The sequence below is a fragment of the Mya arenaria genome, chromosome 16 (assembly GCF_026914265.1).
Source record: "Mya arenaria isolate MELC-2E11 chromosome 16, ASM2691426v1".
NCBI classification, from domain to species: domain Eukaryota; kingdom Metazoa; phylum Mollusca; class Bivalvia; order Myida; family Myidae; genus Mya; species Mya arenaria.
Genome location: NC_069137.1, coordinates 28,732,594 through 28,748,525, shown reverse-complemented (window position 1 = coordinate 28,748,525; position 15,932 = coordinate 28,732,594). Strand labels below are relative to the sequence as shown.

Below are 15,932 nucleotides of genomic sequence, written 5' to 3'. Positions count from 1 at the left end.
TCATTAAATCATAATGATTTTTAAAACAAACTCGTTAATTACGCAACAACAGAGCTGTTGAGCTAAATCTTAAAATTGTTTGCTGATAAGTGACATACTAGTTAAAGGATGTCATTGTTAATCCATGAAAGCAATGAAATTCCGCAATAATTAGCGAGGTGTTGACTGGGCCGTGACTGCTTGCCCTAATCATCGGATTTGTTGTCACACCAGCAGATGCGCTTGATTTATGACAGTGACAGAATCTATTATCATGCAGGCCGCATGGGCAGTGCTTACATCATTTTAAGAAAATATTTTCAAGAAAAAAATCGTTGTCTCCATAAATTCGCCACTTTTGTGATTTTGTCGCAACTGGCGACAATGGCGAGTGCCAGCAGGAACCCTGTCATTCCATAAAAGTTCTGATCTGATTTCTTTGCTAAATGATCATCTAATCCAATATAAAGCAGAGACAACAGGGACAAGCCCAATTTTAATTTAACTGTTAAACATATATATGGCCTCATGTCAAATACTTGCAATTCTTGGAATAAATCTAAACACCTGTTTCTGTTCATTTTAGAATAAAATTACTAATTCAAAAATTTCAGCATGGTCCTCCATGCAACCGGTTGAGTTGTACCCAACAACCCCTGTGTTCCCATGGCAACCAGATGAGGTCACCTGACGTCATGTGTCACCCTCTGTCACACGTCCACAGTATTGGGCATATCGAAGGTAAGATTGGAAATCTTCTACTTGAAATTGTATCTGTGCTGTACATGAATGTTGGTTACATTCTACTAAGTTGGTAAATTTGGTCTCAACCAGCACAGTAAAGGTTTATTCTCTAAATGTTTTTTAATTGACAAAAACTGACCAAAAAAGTTTTTAAAAAATCCAAATTATACGAACGCCTGACCCACTCAATGATTTAAAAGGCTACAAAGGTATTAGATTTTTTTTTTAGTCTAATTTATTATAACAAAAAAAAATAAGCTCTACGCGCAATTTTCAGGCATTTTGCTTCATTGAAACTTAAGTGACCTATTTTCAACATTATCATTAAATGCGCAACTTGTCAAGTTATTGGAATAGAGCTCCATCATCACTTGTTTCGCTTCAGGGTCAAGAGGTCATGCAGGACATAATATTGGTCACCATGACAACCATGTACATAGAACTGTATCATGTAAGTGCCGAATTGTTTTCAAATAAAAAAGGGGGAAATACTTACTAAAAGAAAAAATATCCGAAGAAATAAAAAAAGCGCAAGGTATTTCTGATTTACTAAAACCACATATGCAGGGTGTAGTTGCTTATGCCAGTAATCTAACCTGGGTGACTGACTTCCCTATACTCAGTTCTGCATTGAAACGGTTAAGCTCCTTCAAGGTTTATTTGTTTACAAATTCTGTGTAAAAAGGTCATGAATTTAAAACCAAGCAAAGTATTAATTAACCAACTAACCTATGTTTACCAATGAATAATTACCAGTTGATTGAAACTAACATTACACAAATTGACTCACATAATAAGAAGTGACTACAGCATATCTGGGTTATTGCCTGAAGCTAAAACTTATCTTCTGTCAGAGTAAATTATTACTGTAATTTCATTCCTATTTTTGCAGGCACCTGCCAGAGAGGGAGCAGTGGAAGATCAGCCTCCCATGCACACAGCCGCTTGACAGCACCAGTCCCCTCATCACAGCCAAAAGAGGGCCAAGCAGGCACCTCAGCACACTCCAATATGCCAAAATCACAAAACACTACCCCCCTATCTCAGCAGTCTTCCCGGTCTGGTCATTCCATGGAGCCCGAAAGTTGTCAAGCCCCAAGCAATGCACATAATCAGCCTGCCAGTAACTCTAGCTCAAACTCGCAAGCTCCAAACAACCCCCTCCCCCCTAGCTCAGTGCCCCACCCATATCACCAATGTTTTGGTAATGTCCACTCCCACCACCCTCATCACTCACACGGGCATGGGGTGTCAACAAGCGCGCCCCACCCGGCAGTTCCACAAAGCATGCCAGGTTTTAGTGGCCCCTCAGGGCATGGCGGGGCGTCTTCTGTGCAAGCCCCTAACCCCAACATCCACCTTACCAATCATGGCTCTCATCCAACCCACCCCCATACCAATCATCCAAACCACCCTCCCCATCCAGCTCATCAAGGGCACCACCCCCACTCAACTCACCCCCACTCACATACCCAAGGCGGCCCCGCTCCAACCCCACGGCAGAGAGCCCATATACACCACCACCATTACCACCCAGCTCCCTTCCACATTCCCCCAAGTCCATTCCCCACATTTCACAACCAGGGTAGACACCATATCGTCAGGCCAATACATCAGGTAAAATTGTCTCTAGTTATTGTTTTATATTTTTTTAAAGTTAACTGGTTGCTTTTGATTGTAACTTTTGTTGTTTTTTATGTTGACACTCAAGTTTTCTTCAAATTTGAAGTCAAGAGAGCTTCTCAAAAGCCAGTTTTGCTTCGGCGACAGGGTGCTTCATCCCCTTTGGGTGCCTAAAGCACAGCCAAACCCTATTGCAAAAAATAGTTTGAGCCAATCAGCTGTCAGGTCAGTCACATCCCTGTTTAGGTTGTCTGCCTTTAACAGTAGTGGATTGAAATATTTCAGAATGCTTTCATGGTTGTCAGAATGCAAAAACTTGAATTCATCTGCTATTGTGCGTTTTTAGCTGGTCTGTTTTTCGAAGAATTATAGTTGAGGTATTTTCATAGCTTTTGTATTGTAATCATTGGTTTCTGTGCTGTCTGGAGAAACAACAATGTTTACTATAATAAAAAAAAATATGCAAAGAAAGTGGGCGTAATTATGACTTAATCTGATACTACTGGCTAAAATATGTGTTCAGTAATACCCCTCTGACCAACTTGAACCAGTGTTTCAATTATGTATACAACCTACCATGTGTTCTATCAGGTGCCAGCTCCTCATCCCCACCAGCATCAACAGTTACCTCCTCACCAGGATAACCTTAGAATGCTAGACCTGCTCAGAGCTCAATTTCAGCATGCACAACTTGTGCAGGGCTCAAACCTTCTGCAGGTAATATAAAAGTTGTGTGAAGCCTTACTTTAAGTCACCAATGTGTTGTGTAGCCTTCCCAACCAGGGCAAGCTTAGAATGCTTATCCTCCTGAGCTCAATTTCAACATACAGAAGTTGTGCAGGGCTCTAACCTTCTACAGATAATCTTAAAGTGGTGTGTAACATTACTTTAAGTCAATGATAAGTGGTTTGTATACTTCCCCACCAGGACAACCTACGAATGCTAGATCTGCTCAGAACTCAATTAGAACATGCACAACTTGTGCATGGCTCAAACCATCTGCAGGTAATCTTTTAGTGGTATGTAGCCTTGTTGTTTTACACTGTTTTTCTAGTTATCAACTACAACACTGTAGCTTCAGGTCATCAATTAGTGTAGTGTAACCCTACTTATAAGGACATATCTATGATATTGGTTTAATGGTGTGTTACCTTGCCTACATGTGAAGTTTAGTGTTGTCTTACTGCAAGTACAAAAATAGCGTGATATTGCCATGTGGCACACAATTGGCAACTGTTGCACTGCATTGTCTTCTCCAGATTCCACCACACTCGCTTGTTGAGACACAGCCGCCAATGGCCCACAGCCAGACAAGCTGTAGCCTGGACAGCGCCCCCAGACCTCCAGCCAACAATCAGCACCCCCAGAGGTAAATATCATGGGACTTACGGTCACTTACCATTAAATCATTTGTTTGAGGGAAGGATTCACATGGACACACAGACTTGAAAAGTACTTGAATTTTAGGCTGCTGCTAAGTCCTTAAATTTGCAAACAACTCCTTATAACAACTTGACTTTTAATTTTGGCTTGAAAACTGCATGAAAAGTGCTTGTTTTTTTGGAAATAGTCCTTAAATTTCTTTGTTCTGCTCCAAAAGAAGTGTCTGAAGTAAAAATGGTTCATCTGTACAAACTCTTTTGATCTTAGTGGATGCTTCGCTTATGACTAGTATTTTCATTAATTGTTATAATTGATAGGTTCTAAAAATATGAGTTATTTTTATAGTTTCTTTTTTATAATAGTCCTTTAAAATCAAACAAAGGTCCTTAAAATATCATTCAAAACTCCTTGACTTGTTTGCCAGTCTTGCTATATGAACCCTGAATGTTATATCATGGAAACTGAGTATTTCAAATTATGTCATGGTTTCCAGGATTTTCTATCCAGTCACATGTCCCAGTATTTCCCATCATGTCACATGTTCCAGGTTTCCCATCATGCCACATGTCCCAGGTTCCCATCATGCCAAATGTTCCAGGTTTCCCATCATGTCACATGAACCAGGTTTCCCATCATGCCACATGTCCCAGGTGCCCATCATGCCAAATGTTCCAGGTTTCCCATCATGCCACCTGTTCCAGTAGTTCCCATCATGTCACATGTTCCAGTATTTCCCATCATGCCACATCATCCAGTATTTCCTGTCATGCCATCTTTACTTGTTTTGTGAAACATGCCACATGTTCCATTAATTTCCTCATGTTTCAGTATTTTCCATCATACCTTTTGTTATAATATTTCCAACCATTCTACATTTTTGTGTGTTTTGAAAGATGCCACAATTTTCAAAAGGCAATATGTCCGTGTATTCCTGTCATGCCATATTTTCGTGTGTTTTCAAAGAGTGTGTTTTCCAATTTTTCAACATGTTCCAGTTCTTACCATAATGCCACCATTTCATGGGTTTTCAAGTATGCCACATTATTTAGTATTTCCCATCTTTTGAGATGTTCAAGTAATTCCCATTAAACCATGTGTTCAAGTATTTCCCATCTGTATTGCAGCACGCCACAGGGGCAACACCAGCACCTCCATCACCACCTGCACCACTACCACCATGCCGGCGTGCCCAGGCTCCACCACTTTGCTGCAGTCCCTGGAGTGCACTACGGGGTACCAGTTATTGTGAGCAGTCTTTCTGTCAAATTACTGTTCATTTTCATGGATTTGTTTTATAGAAACTGAAGGACAAATTAATGATTTTTTTATTTAAACAAAATATCAGATCAAGCTTAACAGTTTTAATTACTGCTCAGGTACTTGGCAGTACGGGGGTAATCAAAATAATTCACTATTTTAAAACTGTAATCTTTTATTTGCCTTTGATTTCTTCATCAGAAATCAACATTTTAATCATTGATCAGACAAATTTTGATCTACTGTGAAATCATTAATGTTCGTGGGCATGAAATTTCGTGGTTTGCCAAAAAAAAACAATTTCGTGGGTACTTGAATTCGTGGATTTTCATTTTTGAAAAAAAAAATCGAAGATGCGACACACGTTTAAACACGTGCTTATAACTGTCATTTGCTGCATAAAACACATTTAATTGATTTGGTTCATTATTTGTTAAAGGCAGTTATAATATATTAACAGAATAATGATTGCAAGTTGTACAGTGAGACAGGTTTTAACATTGTATACTGCAACCTCTGTAAAGAATATACTAGAGTATGTACGTAACAAGGCAATTGAAAAAGTGAATAAAGGGTTTATATTTCGTGGGATCTTGAATTCGTGGATCACCCAACCCACGAAAACCACGAACATTAATGCCCCACGAACATTAATGATTTCACAGTATATTTAGCCAGTAACTCATGTTTCTTATAATAGGGACTATCCCCAAAGTGTTCTATATATAGCTTTCTACACAATTTTCTATTTATAGCAACCATTCCCAGAGTGCCGGATAACAGTTCTTAAACAAAATGTTGATCTGTATTCAGCCGATTAAATTTGTTTCTATTTATAGCGACCATTCCCAGAGTTCCCTGCTGTGCCTGATTTCCCAACATTCCCTCCAGTTCCTCCTTCATTTGGCATGTTGCCAAGAAATGTCCAGATGCGGCTACAGCTTGGAAGAATGATGTTTAACCCACACAGGCCTCCAACTTATGAGGTACTTGTTATTAATCTTTCTCATTAAAGGGACACTCATTATTAGTAGGGTGAGACATGATAATGAATTTGTGCGAAATGCGATCACAACATTTGTTTTTTGATAGAACATCATCAAAAGTTTAAATAAAAGATGTATTGTTAACAATTAATTAGAAAAATTATGACAGGAAATGCCCTTGTTTTTCCAAAGGGCAGAAGTAATGCTGTTAAAATTAATGATTTCAGGCTAGGATTTACTAAAATTCTGTTAAAATTAGATACTGTTATGTTGCTTTTTCTTGTTTGTTCTAAAAAACTTATTTGCAACGTAAATCTGTGAGAGGGTCCCTTAATTCAACTGAGCATAATCTCTGTGAGCACTTTAGCTGTTATAAATGTTAATGTCTATGTCATGTTAAATTGCCACTGCTAGTTAATGTTGCTATGTTACTGTTATGTTGATGTCAATGCTGTGTTAACATTATTGTTATGTTACAGGAATTGCTTCATCTGGAGGAGAGACTGGGCAATGTTAATAGAGGAGCCAGTCAGGATGTCATAGAACAGTACACACTGCCACACAAATATAAGAAAGTATGAGTATTAATTGTTTAATATTTACAAATGTCTGGTGTATTTTTAGCTTGCCTTTGTTGTAGTTTTCATTAAAATAACCAAGGTTTTGTTATAGCTGTTTTGTCATTTTCAGCAGTTGCATTTTCATGGTGCAAAAACTTTACTAATTGGCCATACCTCAAATGCAGTTATAGTTATCAGTATGAAACTTGGTACACACAACCATTTTGGTAGACTATCTCAAATATTTGTTGAATTTTGCTCCAGGATGTTATCAGATATTGGGCCAATTGTTCAGAACTTTTTAACTTTCAAATCTTTATTGCTCTGGAAGTTTAATGGATACATTTGTGATCAGCAGTATTTTATAGCAAAATTTGACACAGGGTTTCAGATTTACTAAATGTTTTATTTTTGAAACACTGAGCACATCATCAAATATTTAAGGGTTAAAAGTTTACAACAATCTTCCTAACCACGTTGTTAACATTAACAATGTTCTGAACATTCTGCCCATGAAGTTGTGTGTTGGTATCTGCTTCATATGTTCAAGTTTAATTAGAGAAAATAAATGTTTATTTTGAATGAACTGGAAAGTCTATGATGTTCTTAAAACACATAAGAATTTATTCAGTTCCTTACTCATTGGTCAATTTTAGATTTAGATGAATCCTTATTGGTCCATTTGAATATGGGCTGAATGCTGATTGGTGGATTATAAATACAAATTCCTCGTTCATTGAGACAATCTTTACATGCACCTTGTGTTGTAGGTCATTAATTTAATATTTTTTTTCAAGTGGATAGTTTAAATTTTAACAATTAACACCTAAACCAGGATATTCTAGCACCCAAATATTAGCAATAAATTAAAAGTTAATACTTGTAAAATTAATGATTCTCAACCTCTTTTTCAATAAATATTATTTTTATTTGCGACCGGTTATCATTAACTTATATATTCATACTTCTACAAATAGTGTTTTGTAACGACTGTATCATAAAATTATAATATTGATTTTTCATACATGTAAAATAAGTGTTTCGTAACCTCTTACTCACTAAATCACTTTTTCAGGTGAAGATTATCAATGAAGATGAGGAAGATGACTCCAACCACATGGAGAAATGCACAATCTGTCTTAGTGAGTTTGAAAATGACGAGGATGTCAGGTCAGTCATTTTTGTTTGTTTTTGTTCATTAGCTTTTCTTGGGGGAGGGGTTTCAAAGGAAAACAGTTGAGGTATTGTCGAGGCATTGGCACTGGTGTTGATGGTGCAAAAAGTTTGATAATATCCTTGGCCTATTGTCAGCAGGGGTTTGCATTCATTCAAAATAAATCCAGGTATTGTAACTGCTTTGGTGTTTGCGGAGTCTGTGTTTAAAATTCTGCCATTTTTTTTAACCAATATTTATGAAAAAAACTGATTTATTTTCTAATTTTACACAATCACAACATTAAAAAAACAACACTTTTTTTATCATATTCCTCTATAACCATTTGTCACCTACTGAAAAAGATGTAACACAATATAAAGATCTGTTCTGTTCTATAAAGATAGGGTTAAGGACTGGGATTTTTCTTGGACATTTGTTCATTTGGTAAATTTTAACATGAATTAATGGCTAAAAGTGGTCTTTTGGTATATCTTCCTATCACCCACAAGGTTTTGGGCTCGATCTCCACCAGGGGAACATTATCTTGGCCTTTCAAAAAGGACTTGGTACAGTTTTAATTTGTATAATCATTCAAAAAATAACATTTTTCAGGAGACTGCCATGTATGCACCTTTTCCACATTGTGTGTGTGGATCAATGGCTGGGAATGAACAAGAAATGTCCAATATGTCGGGTAGACATTGAAGTGGGCTCCAAGGACCATACAGGAGCTACTGGGGGTTCTTCTGAGTGCTGATTGGTGGATTTAAACTGGAGCTGAACTCTGATTAGTGGATTTAAACTGGAGTTAAATGCTGATTGGTGGATTTGAACTGGAGCCTAGTGCTGATAGGAGCTGAATGCTGACTAGTAGATTTGAACCTGGGCTGAATGTTAATGAGTTGAATTTAAATTGAGCAAAGCTTTAATTGGCAAATTCGAATATGACCAGTATGTAGTTTATTGATGTGAAATTAAGCTGATTGTTAATTGGCTGATTTTGAATTTAACAAATGATTTGTTGATTGCAAATTAATTTGAATAATGATTGGTTGTTTTGAAGTTTGGTTGTTGGTTTACTGATTGGTTGATTTTAACTTGCAGATGTGAGACTTAACACGATTAGAATATATGAATGTTGCTTATCTCCTAATAGATGATTATTGCATTAGTATTTTATGGAATTTTTCTTAGAGAAAAATACAAGTAACTGTAAAAAACAAAACAAAAAACAATATGGCATTGTTTGCTTTTCAATGTAAATTCTGTATTCTCAAAGTTATTTGTTAGAAAGGAATTATTGTGTTGGTGCTTTAATATCTTGCTCTGGGAGAGGTGGTGTAAACATGAGCTGAACGCTGATTGGTTGGTTCTATATTGAATTGCTTGCTTATTGGTTGGTTTGAACTCGGGATGTTTTTGATTGGTCCATTTAAATTGGTTTTGTTAGAAAATTTTGAAAGTTTTGGGGGCATTTTTTCAATATAAGAGGGGTTGCGAAACACTTTTTGTACGGGTATGTGTAGGTGTGGGTTTGTGCATTACGCCATCCAGGTATGTGTACATTGTTCACGTTGAAAATGTCATGTTGGATAGCACAAGGGGAGAGTTAATTACGAATATCGGCAAGCATACAAGTCCGGTAAAAACTCTTGATATTTAGTCAGTACATAGAGAAAAAAAGAAATCAAAATAATTTGTCCACTTCCATTCATACGATCTATATAGTACGCAGGTATTGATCTTTATCCTATTGTTGGGAGAATGACTGCATACAACCGTCATGAAATTTGGTACATGATGTAAAGAAGAAAAATATTGCGAAATGTTCAGAAATATTCAAAATAAAAGCATGTGAATACAACATTATCTTGTAACAAAGAGTTGATCATGGTTTTTTAAATTGTTGAAGAATATTAGTTATTTATGAGAGTTTTTATAGATATTTGATGAAAATTGTAAATAACTTGCTTTTAGATTCATATAGGTGCTTTTTACATACATGTATGTTATTTGCAGATAAACTTAAAAAAAATGTACAATTTATTAAAAATATATCTGTGCTTTTTTATGGTAGATTATACTAATGATTAAATCAAATTGTGTGTATTTTTGTGATTCAGGCCCCAAATTCTTAAGTCTTTGAGATGAGAATCATGCTAAGCTCACTAGGTTTTATTGGTATAAATTGTGTTATTTTCTTTATTGAAGGAAATTATTTTAAAGACAATCATGTCAAACAATATTTTTATTATTTTTTTTTGGCGTAAATGTCTGGAAACAAGTGTTATAAGAATTCTAACAAAAAATCAGATCACAGTTTATCATATTTACAGTTCAAAAAATGTTTTATGGCTAAAAGCGTTACTAACGCTTAAAGAATTATTTTCGGCAGTTTACCAGACAACTGAGATCTGTTCTGTTGTGAATTATCTAATATGACTGAATTGATGGCATTGATGACAAAATCAGCCGATTCTAATACAACTTTTAAAAAAGTGTTAGAACTGACATTTTGTGAGTGTGCAGCTTTAATCCAACATCATACCTACCTACCTTCCCCTGGTACGCTTTAAAGATATTTCCAGAAATTGGGGCCTGTTTCTTTTTGCCAACAGATATTGTTTTCTTTTTTGGACATTGTTTGTAGTCAATATATGTAATACAGGGTGATGACTTTGAAATATGCATATACTTGTATTTTATCTGTGAAATTTTTATATGATATGTTTTTAAAGTAGACGATATAGTAGTGCCAGAATATATAGTTTGTATGGTGTTTTCCGAACCACATTTTTTGGTGTGATGCAGATAGGTACAGTGGAGGTTTTGCACTCTTTGCCAATTAAATACCGAGTGAAAAATGAAAAAAAAAAAGACTGACAAGAGAGGCTGAATTATTTTGGTCAAGAGTACTTCTTTGAGTCGGTCATAAAACATTTGACAAACTATTAATTATTGCGCAGTCAGTACCATTTTTAACTGATATTTGTAAAAAAGAAGAGATTCTTTGTTTTCAAGGTTTTTGTATAATTGATATTGCATGGTTAAGATAATATGTGAATTATATCTAACCCTCGGAATTTTAATACAGTTTGAGATGCAAATAGATTTTTATTATTGCCATATTTTGCTAAACTAATGACTCATTACTATATATTTTTTCAATTTTTCTCAATACAGTATTTTATTCAAGCATGGTAAGCTTAAACTTTAAAGTAAGCTTTATAGTTTCTGTTCTGCTTAAATTAAATACCATAATAGTCACTATGTAATTATATCTATATAAAGAGTGCTTAAGTATAAACACTTATAAAGATATTTTGTTTGGAGTCTTTGCTTTACTTAACTGTCTCAGCCTATCATCAGTTTTTATGCTATAATAATACTTCCTTACCTCATTGTAATCTGTAGATTTCTGTACTTTATTATAATATGTGCAATCTTGTCAATTATAATATGCACAACTAATTGGGAATGAAGAATTCTCTGCTATAGTTTATACCTGTAAATATATACATTAGATCGCTTTGATTTCGTGATTTTTATTGCGAGGGGTTAGGGGTGTTGCCAATTTTGGAAGGACAAACTATGTTTAAGACACCTTTATTTCATTTACAGAAATCAATGTAATTTGAATATTTCCTTGCCAAAATGATTGATTTCACATTTTTTTCCTCCAAAATGTGACCTCACCAAATTTAAACAAAAACTTAATCATCTTGTAAATGTATCTTTATCTTACATTATTATAATAACAGAAAAAGATAATGTTCAGTTCTTGACGTGTTCTTCGAGTTGCAGTTTATTGAGAATAGTATTCTTCCATTTCATGTGGAGGATTGTATTATTCTTTAAAGGAAAACCTTTTTTTTTAGTGTTATTTTTAATTTCACATATCATTACAATGTTCAAATTTGTCCGTGAATTTAATTTCACAAGAAAATACATTATTTTTTTTTAAGTTGCTTAAGTTATCAAATTTAGTGGGTTTGAAAGCATTTGATCTCTGAACTTTTTTAGCTCGACTATTCGAAGGAAAAGGAGAGCTATCCTACTCACCTGAGCGTCGGCGTCGGCGTAACCACTTATGTTAAAGTTTGAGTACCACCTCGAATATCTTCAAAGTCCATTGACATCTGGCTTTGAAACTTTGCACGCTTGTTCACCATCATGCCCCCAACCTGTACACAGGAGGAGGTAACTCTATCAAACATTTTGACAAAATTATACCCCTTTTTCGACTTAGAATTTATGTTAAAGTTTGCGTACCACCTCTAATATTTTCCATTCAATTTATGTAAATATCTCAGCACATCATGTATTGCATTGAAATCTAATCTAACAGTGATCCATGCATGTTTCGCCAAAACTTTTCAATCCATACACCAAAAAGCGGCGGAATAGTCGAGCGCGCTGTCTCTGTGACAGCTCTTGTATTGTATCTGGGGCATACCTTTAAAATCGAGGATGCAATGGGTTCATTGTTCATTTATTGCAGTTTGTTTTTTATGATTACTGTATTTACTATTTGAAGGTAAGAGGGGTGTGTTTTATCAAGTTATAATGGTGCATGTAGTCCAGTTTTCAATATTGCTACTGTTTTATATAGAGTTTGAATTTATAAGCTTAAATTAGTTTATGAATAAGCATATCTTAGTTTATGACACAGAATAACCAAGAGTATGAATATGATCAAAATATTTGTGATCAAGGTTAACTTAATGGTTTAATAGTCTTAAACTCTTAATTAACTTAGAAATTAAATAGTCTTAAAATTACTAAGTGTTTGACTTAGCCTAACCTAGTGCTTGACTTAACTTTTCTTAGTCTTAACAAAATATTTGACAAAACTTAACTTAGTTTTAAAGTTACTTAATCATTGACTAAGCTTAACCTAATGTTTGATTTAGTTCACTTAGAATTTAAATAGTATTAACAAAGACTTTATCTTAACTTAACTTAGAATTTAAATAGTATAATCAAAGACTTTTACTTAACTTAGAATTTAAAAAGACTTTGACCTTACTTAAGCCTTAAAATTACATGTTGTTTGAATAACCTTAATTTAGTGCATGATTTAATGTTACTTAGAATTCAAATAGTCTTAATCTAGTGTTTAAGTCTGGGTGCTTCACAAAATGGGTATATGATAAAGTAAAAACACAATAAAGATTGTTTTAATGGTGTTTATGTGGATTAACTGTTAATCTTTATATTATATGGTTGTTATTATGCTTATTGTTTATTTAGGGTGAACCATATTGCTTAACTTTTCTTGAAACTTTATGACAGCACTGAATGTTTGGACTTGTTGAAACACACTGTTATAAGGTATTCAAGGTGTAAGTATTTTTATGTATTTCTTACATATATAGCTCTACCCTTTTTCAACTGCAATTATACTACCAACAATTATGTGAAATTTGGATGCTTAATGGCCCCATATGATTTTGGTATAGGTTTTATCAGTCAAGAAAGAAATTGTAAAACATATTCCGAAAAACATATTTCTTTTTTGCTCTAAAAAGATTTAAAAATAACTAAGTAGAACAGAACAAAAGTACATGTCAATTAATGAAATCAAGATAATGTAAACAAATTTAGTTAATAGTATTGTTTTATACGTTTTGTGAATAGTATTGTTTTATACGTTTTGTGAAATTTTGAAATTAATATTTTTTTATACCTTTTATTTGGGAAATAGATAAGATATACCCTTTAATATTGATTGTTGTCCAAATCTGTAAATTTGGTAGCTATACTTATATTCTAAAATTTGAAAGTTGTACTTATATCCTAAATATGTTGACCAAACTTCTTTTTAAAAAGAATATGTATAGCCATGATGCTTTTAAGCTATAGAAGAGATGGGTTTTCATACTTGCATAATTTTCACCTATCCTGCAATATTTCTGGCACTTTTCTGCACTACTTTTTGTTTAAAATTGTTTTTTGTTGTCTTTTGACTTGAAAATATAGTATTAAAGGTGAAGTTTTGTATTTAAGAATTTAATCAGCTTAGCAGTTGACAAAAATATCATTCAACAAATCAACTTGAATTAAATTTTCATAAATTTTAACATGACTGATGATTAATCATAGGCTCTGATTGTTATTTTTTTCTTACAATCTTTTGCCGTTTTTGATGTCTGCTTATATTTATTTATTATTTCATTTTCATTTATATATAATTATATCCACAATTGTATAGATAGCCCTTTCAGGAGTTGCGTTGCTTGATGTTTTACCTTTTGCTTATTGATGACCTTCCTCGTTATAATAATACATATTAATAAGTTCTTTTGAGGTGTCAGGTAATATTAACATTATTTATAGATGATTAATAAATAGCAGGATGCTTATATCCGTGTTTCTTTCCTCTTGTTATTCCAAAGAAAAAAAGTAAAGTATCGGTAAAGCCTTGGTGTCGATGTCGAGGATGAAGTCATAGAAAAACTTTATCTTAGACCATCAGTCTAAAAATAATTTAGATATTCAATATATCTTAGCCTTTTAGATACTCAAATTAAACTTGGTACATGTATTTTCATTGACCTTACCAGCACCCGAAAAAACTGGTTCAAGCCCAACGCCTTTTAACTTACCAGTAAGCACCCATAACCTGGTTCAAAGCCATAGCTGTGCATTTACAATACCAAGGCAGTAAGCACCCAAAACCTGGTTCAAGGCCATAGCTGTGCATTTACCATACCAAGGCAGTAAGCACCCATAACCTGGTTCAAAGCCATAGCTGTGCATTTACCATACCAAGACAGTAAGCACCCATAACCTGGTTCAAAGCCATAGCTGTGCATTTACCATACCAAGACAGTAAGCACCCATAACCTGGTTCAAAGCCATAGCTGTGCATTTACCATATCAAGTTAGTAAGCACCCAAAACCTGGTTCAAAGCAGCCAGCACCTGAGAACTGGTTCAAAGTCGTAGCTGTCCATTTATTATACCTAAGCAGTCAGCGCCTGAAAACTGGTTCAAAGTCGTAGCTGTCCATTTATCATACCCACGCAGTCAGCGCCTGAGAACTAGTTCAAAGTCGTAACTGTCCATTTATCATACCGAAGAAGTCAGGACCTGAGAACTGGTTCAAAGTCGTAACTGTCCATTTATCATACCGAAGAAGTCAGGACCTGAGAACTAGTTCAAAGTCGTAGCTGTCCATTTATCATACCGAAGCAGTCAGCACCAGAAAACTGGTTCAAAGTCATAGCTGTCCATTTATCATACCGAAGCAGTCAGCACCAGAAAACTGGTTCAAAGTCGTAACCGTCCATTTATCATACCGAAGAAGTCAGCACCAGAAAACTGGTTCAAAGTCATAGCTGTCCATTTATTTTACCGAAGCAGTCAGCACCAGAAAACTGGTTCAAAGTCATATGGTTTCCACTAACAATAACAGAGCAGTCAGCACCCGATAACTGTTTTAAATTCATTATACTCGTAGCGTTTCCACTTACCATTACAAAGCAGTCAGTACCTGAAAACTGGTTCAAAGTCATAGCGTTTTAACCACCATAACAAAGCAGTCAGCGCCCGAAAACTCGTTAAGCCCATAGCGTTTCCACCAACCATACCAAAACAGTCGGTACAGAAAACTGGTTCAAAGTCATAGTGTTTTTACAAACAATACCAAGGCTCTCAGCACAAGAACACTGATTTAAACAGATTAAATTTTCACTAACATTACCAATGCAGTATCAAAAACTGGTTAAAACCAATTGCGTTTTCTCTAACCACACCGAAAATCCCGAAAACTGGTTCAAACCCATGTTCCTTTCACTAACAATACTAAGGCAGTCAGCTCCTGAAAGCATGTTCAAGTCCTAAACGTTTTTAAAAACCATACTAAAGCAGTCAGCACCCAAAATCAACACCAAGGCAGTCAGCTCTAAAAAAACAATGTCTAACCCATAGCCTTATACCATGGCGGTCAACATACGAAAACTGGTTCAAACCCATAGTGTCTTCACAGAAATAACCACGGCAGTCACTACCCGAAATCTGGCTTAGTCCATAGTGTTTCACTGACTATACCAGGGCAGTCACTACACGCCAACTAGTTCAAGCCCATAGTGTATTCACAAACAAAACCAAGGCAGTGAGTACCCGAAATTTGGTTCAAGCTCGTAGTGTTTTCACCAATAAAACCAAGGAAGTCTTCACCTGGTTCAAGCTCGCAGTGTTTTCGTTGACACTACCAAGAAAGTCTGCACCCGAAAACTGG

The 15,932-nt window shown here is 35.1% G+C and overlaps 1 protein-coding gene across 1 annotated transcript in view; it reads left to right on the top strand.

The window, feature by feature from the left end:
* Nucleotides 1-14,053, top strand: part of LOC128222164 (E3 ubiquitin-protein ligase Arkadia-like) — a 29,431-nt gene extending 15,378 nt beyond the window's left edge. The window contains exons 7-16 of the mRNA XM_052931041.1: nucleotides 594-720; nucleotides 1,109-1,174; nucleotides 1,616-2,340; nucleotides 2,938-3,063; nucleotides 3,606-3,715; nucleotides 4,854-4,974; nucleotides 5,826-5,972; nucleotides 6,452-6,547; nucleotides 7,608-7,702; nucleotides 8,301-14,053. Coding sequence (XP_052787001.1) covers nucleotides 594-720; nucleotides 1,109-1,174; nucleotides 1,616-2,340; nucleotides 2,938-3,063; nucleotides 3,606-3,715; nucleotides 4,854-4,974; nucleotides 5,826-5,972; nucleotides 6,452-6,547; nucleotides 7,608-7,702; nucleotides 8,301-8,445 — 1,758 coding nt within the window. The 3' untranslated portion in view covers nucleotides 8,446-14,053. The remainder of the gene's footprint in view (nucleotides 1-593; nucleotides 721-1,108; nucleotides 1,175-1,615; nucleotides 2,341-2,937; nucleotides 3,064-3,605; nucleotides 3,716-4,853; nucleotides 4,975-5,825; nucleotides 5,973-6,451; nucleotides 6,548-7,607; nucleotides 7,703-8,300) is intronic.
* Nucleotides 14,054-15,932: the final 1,879 nt, after the last annotated feature.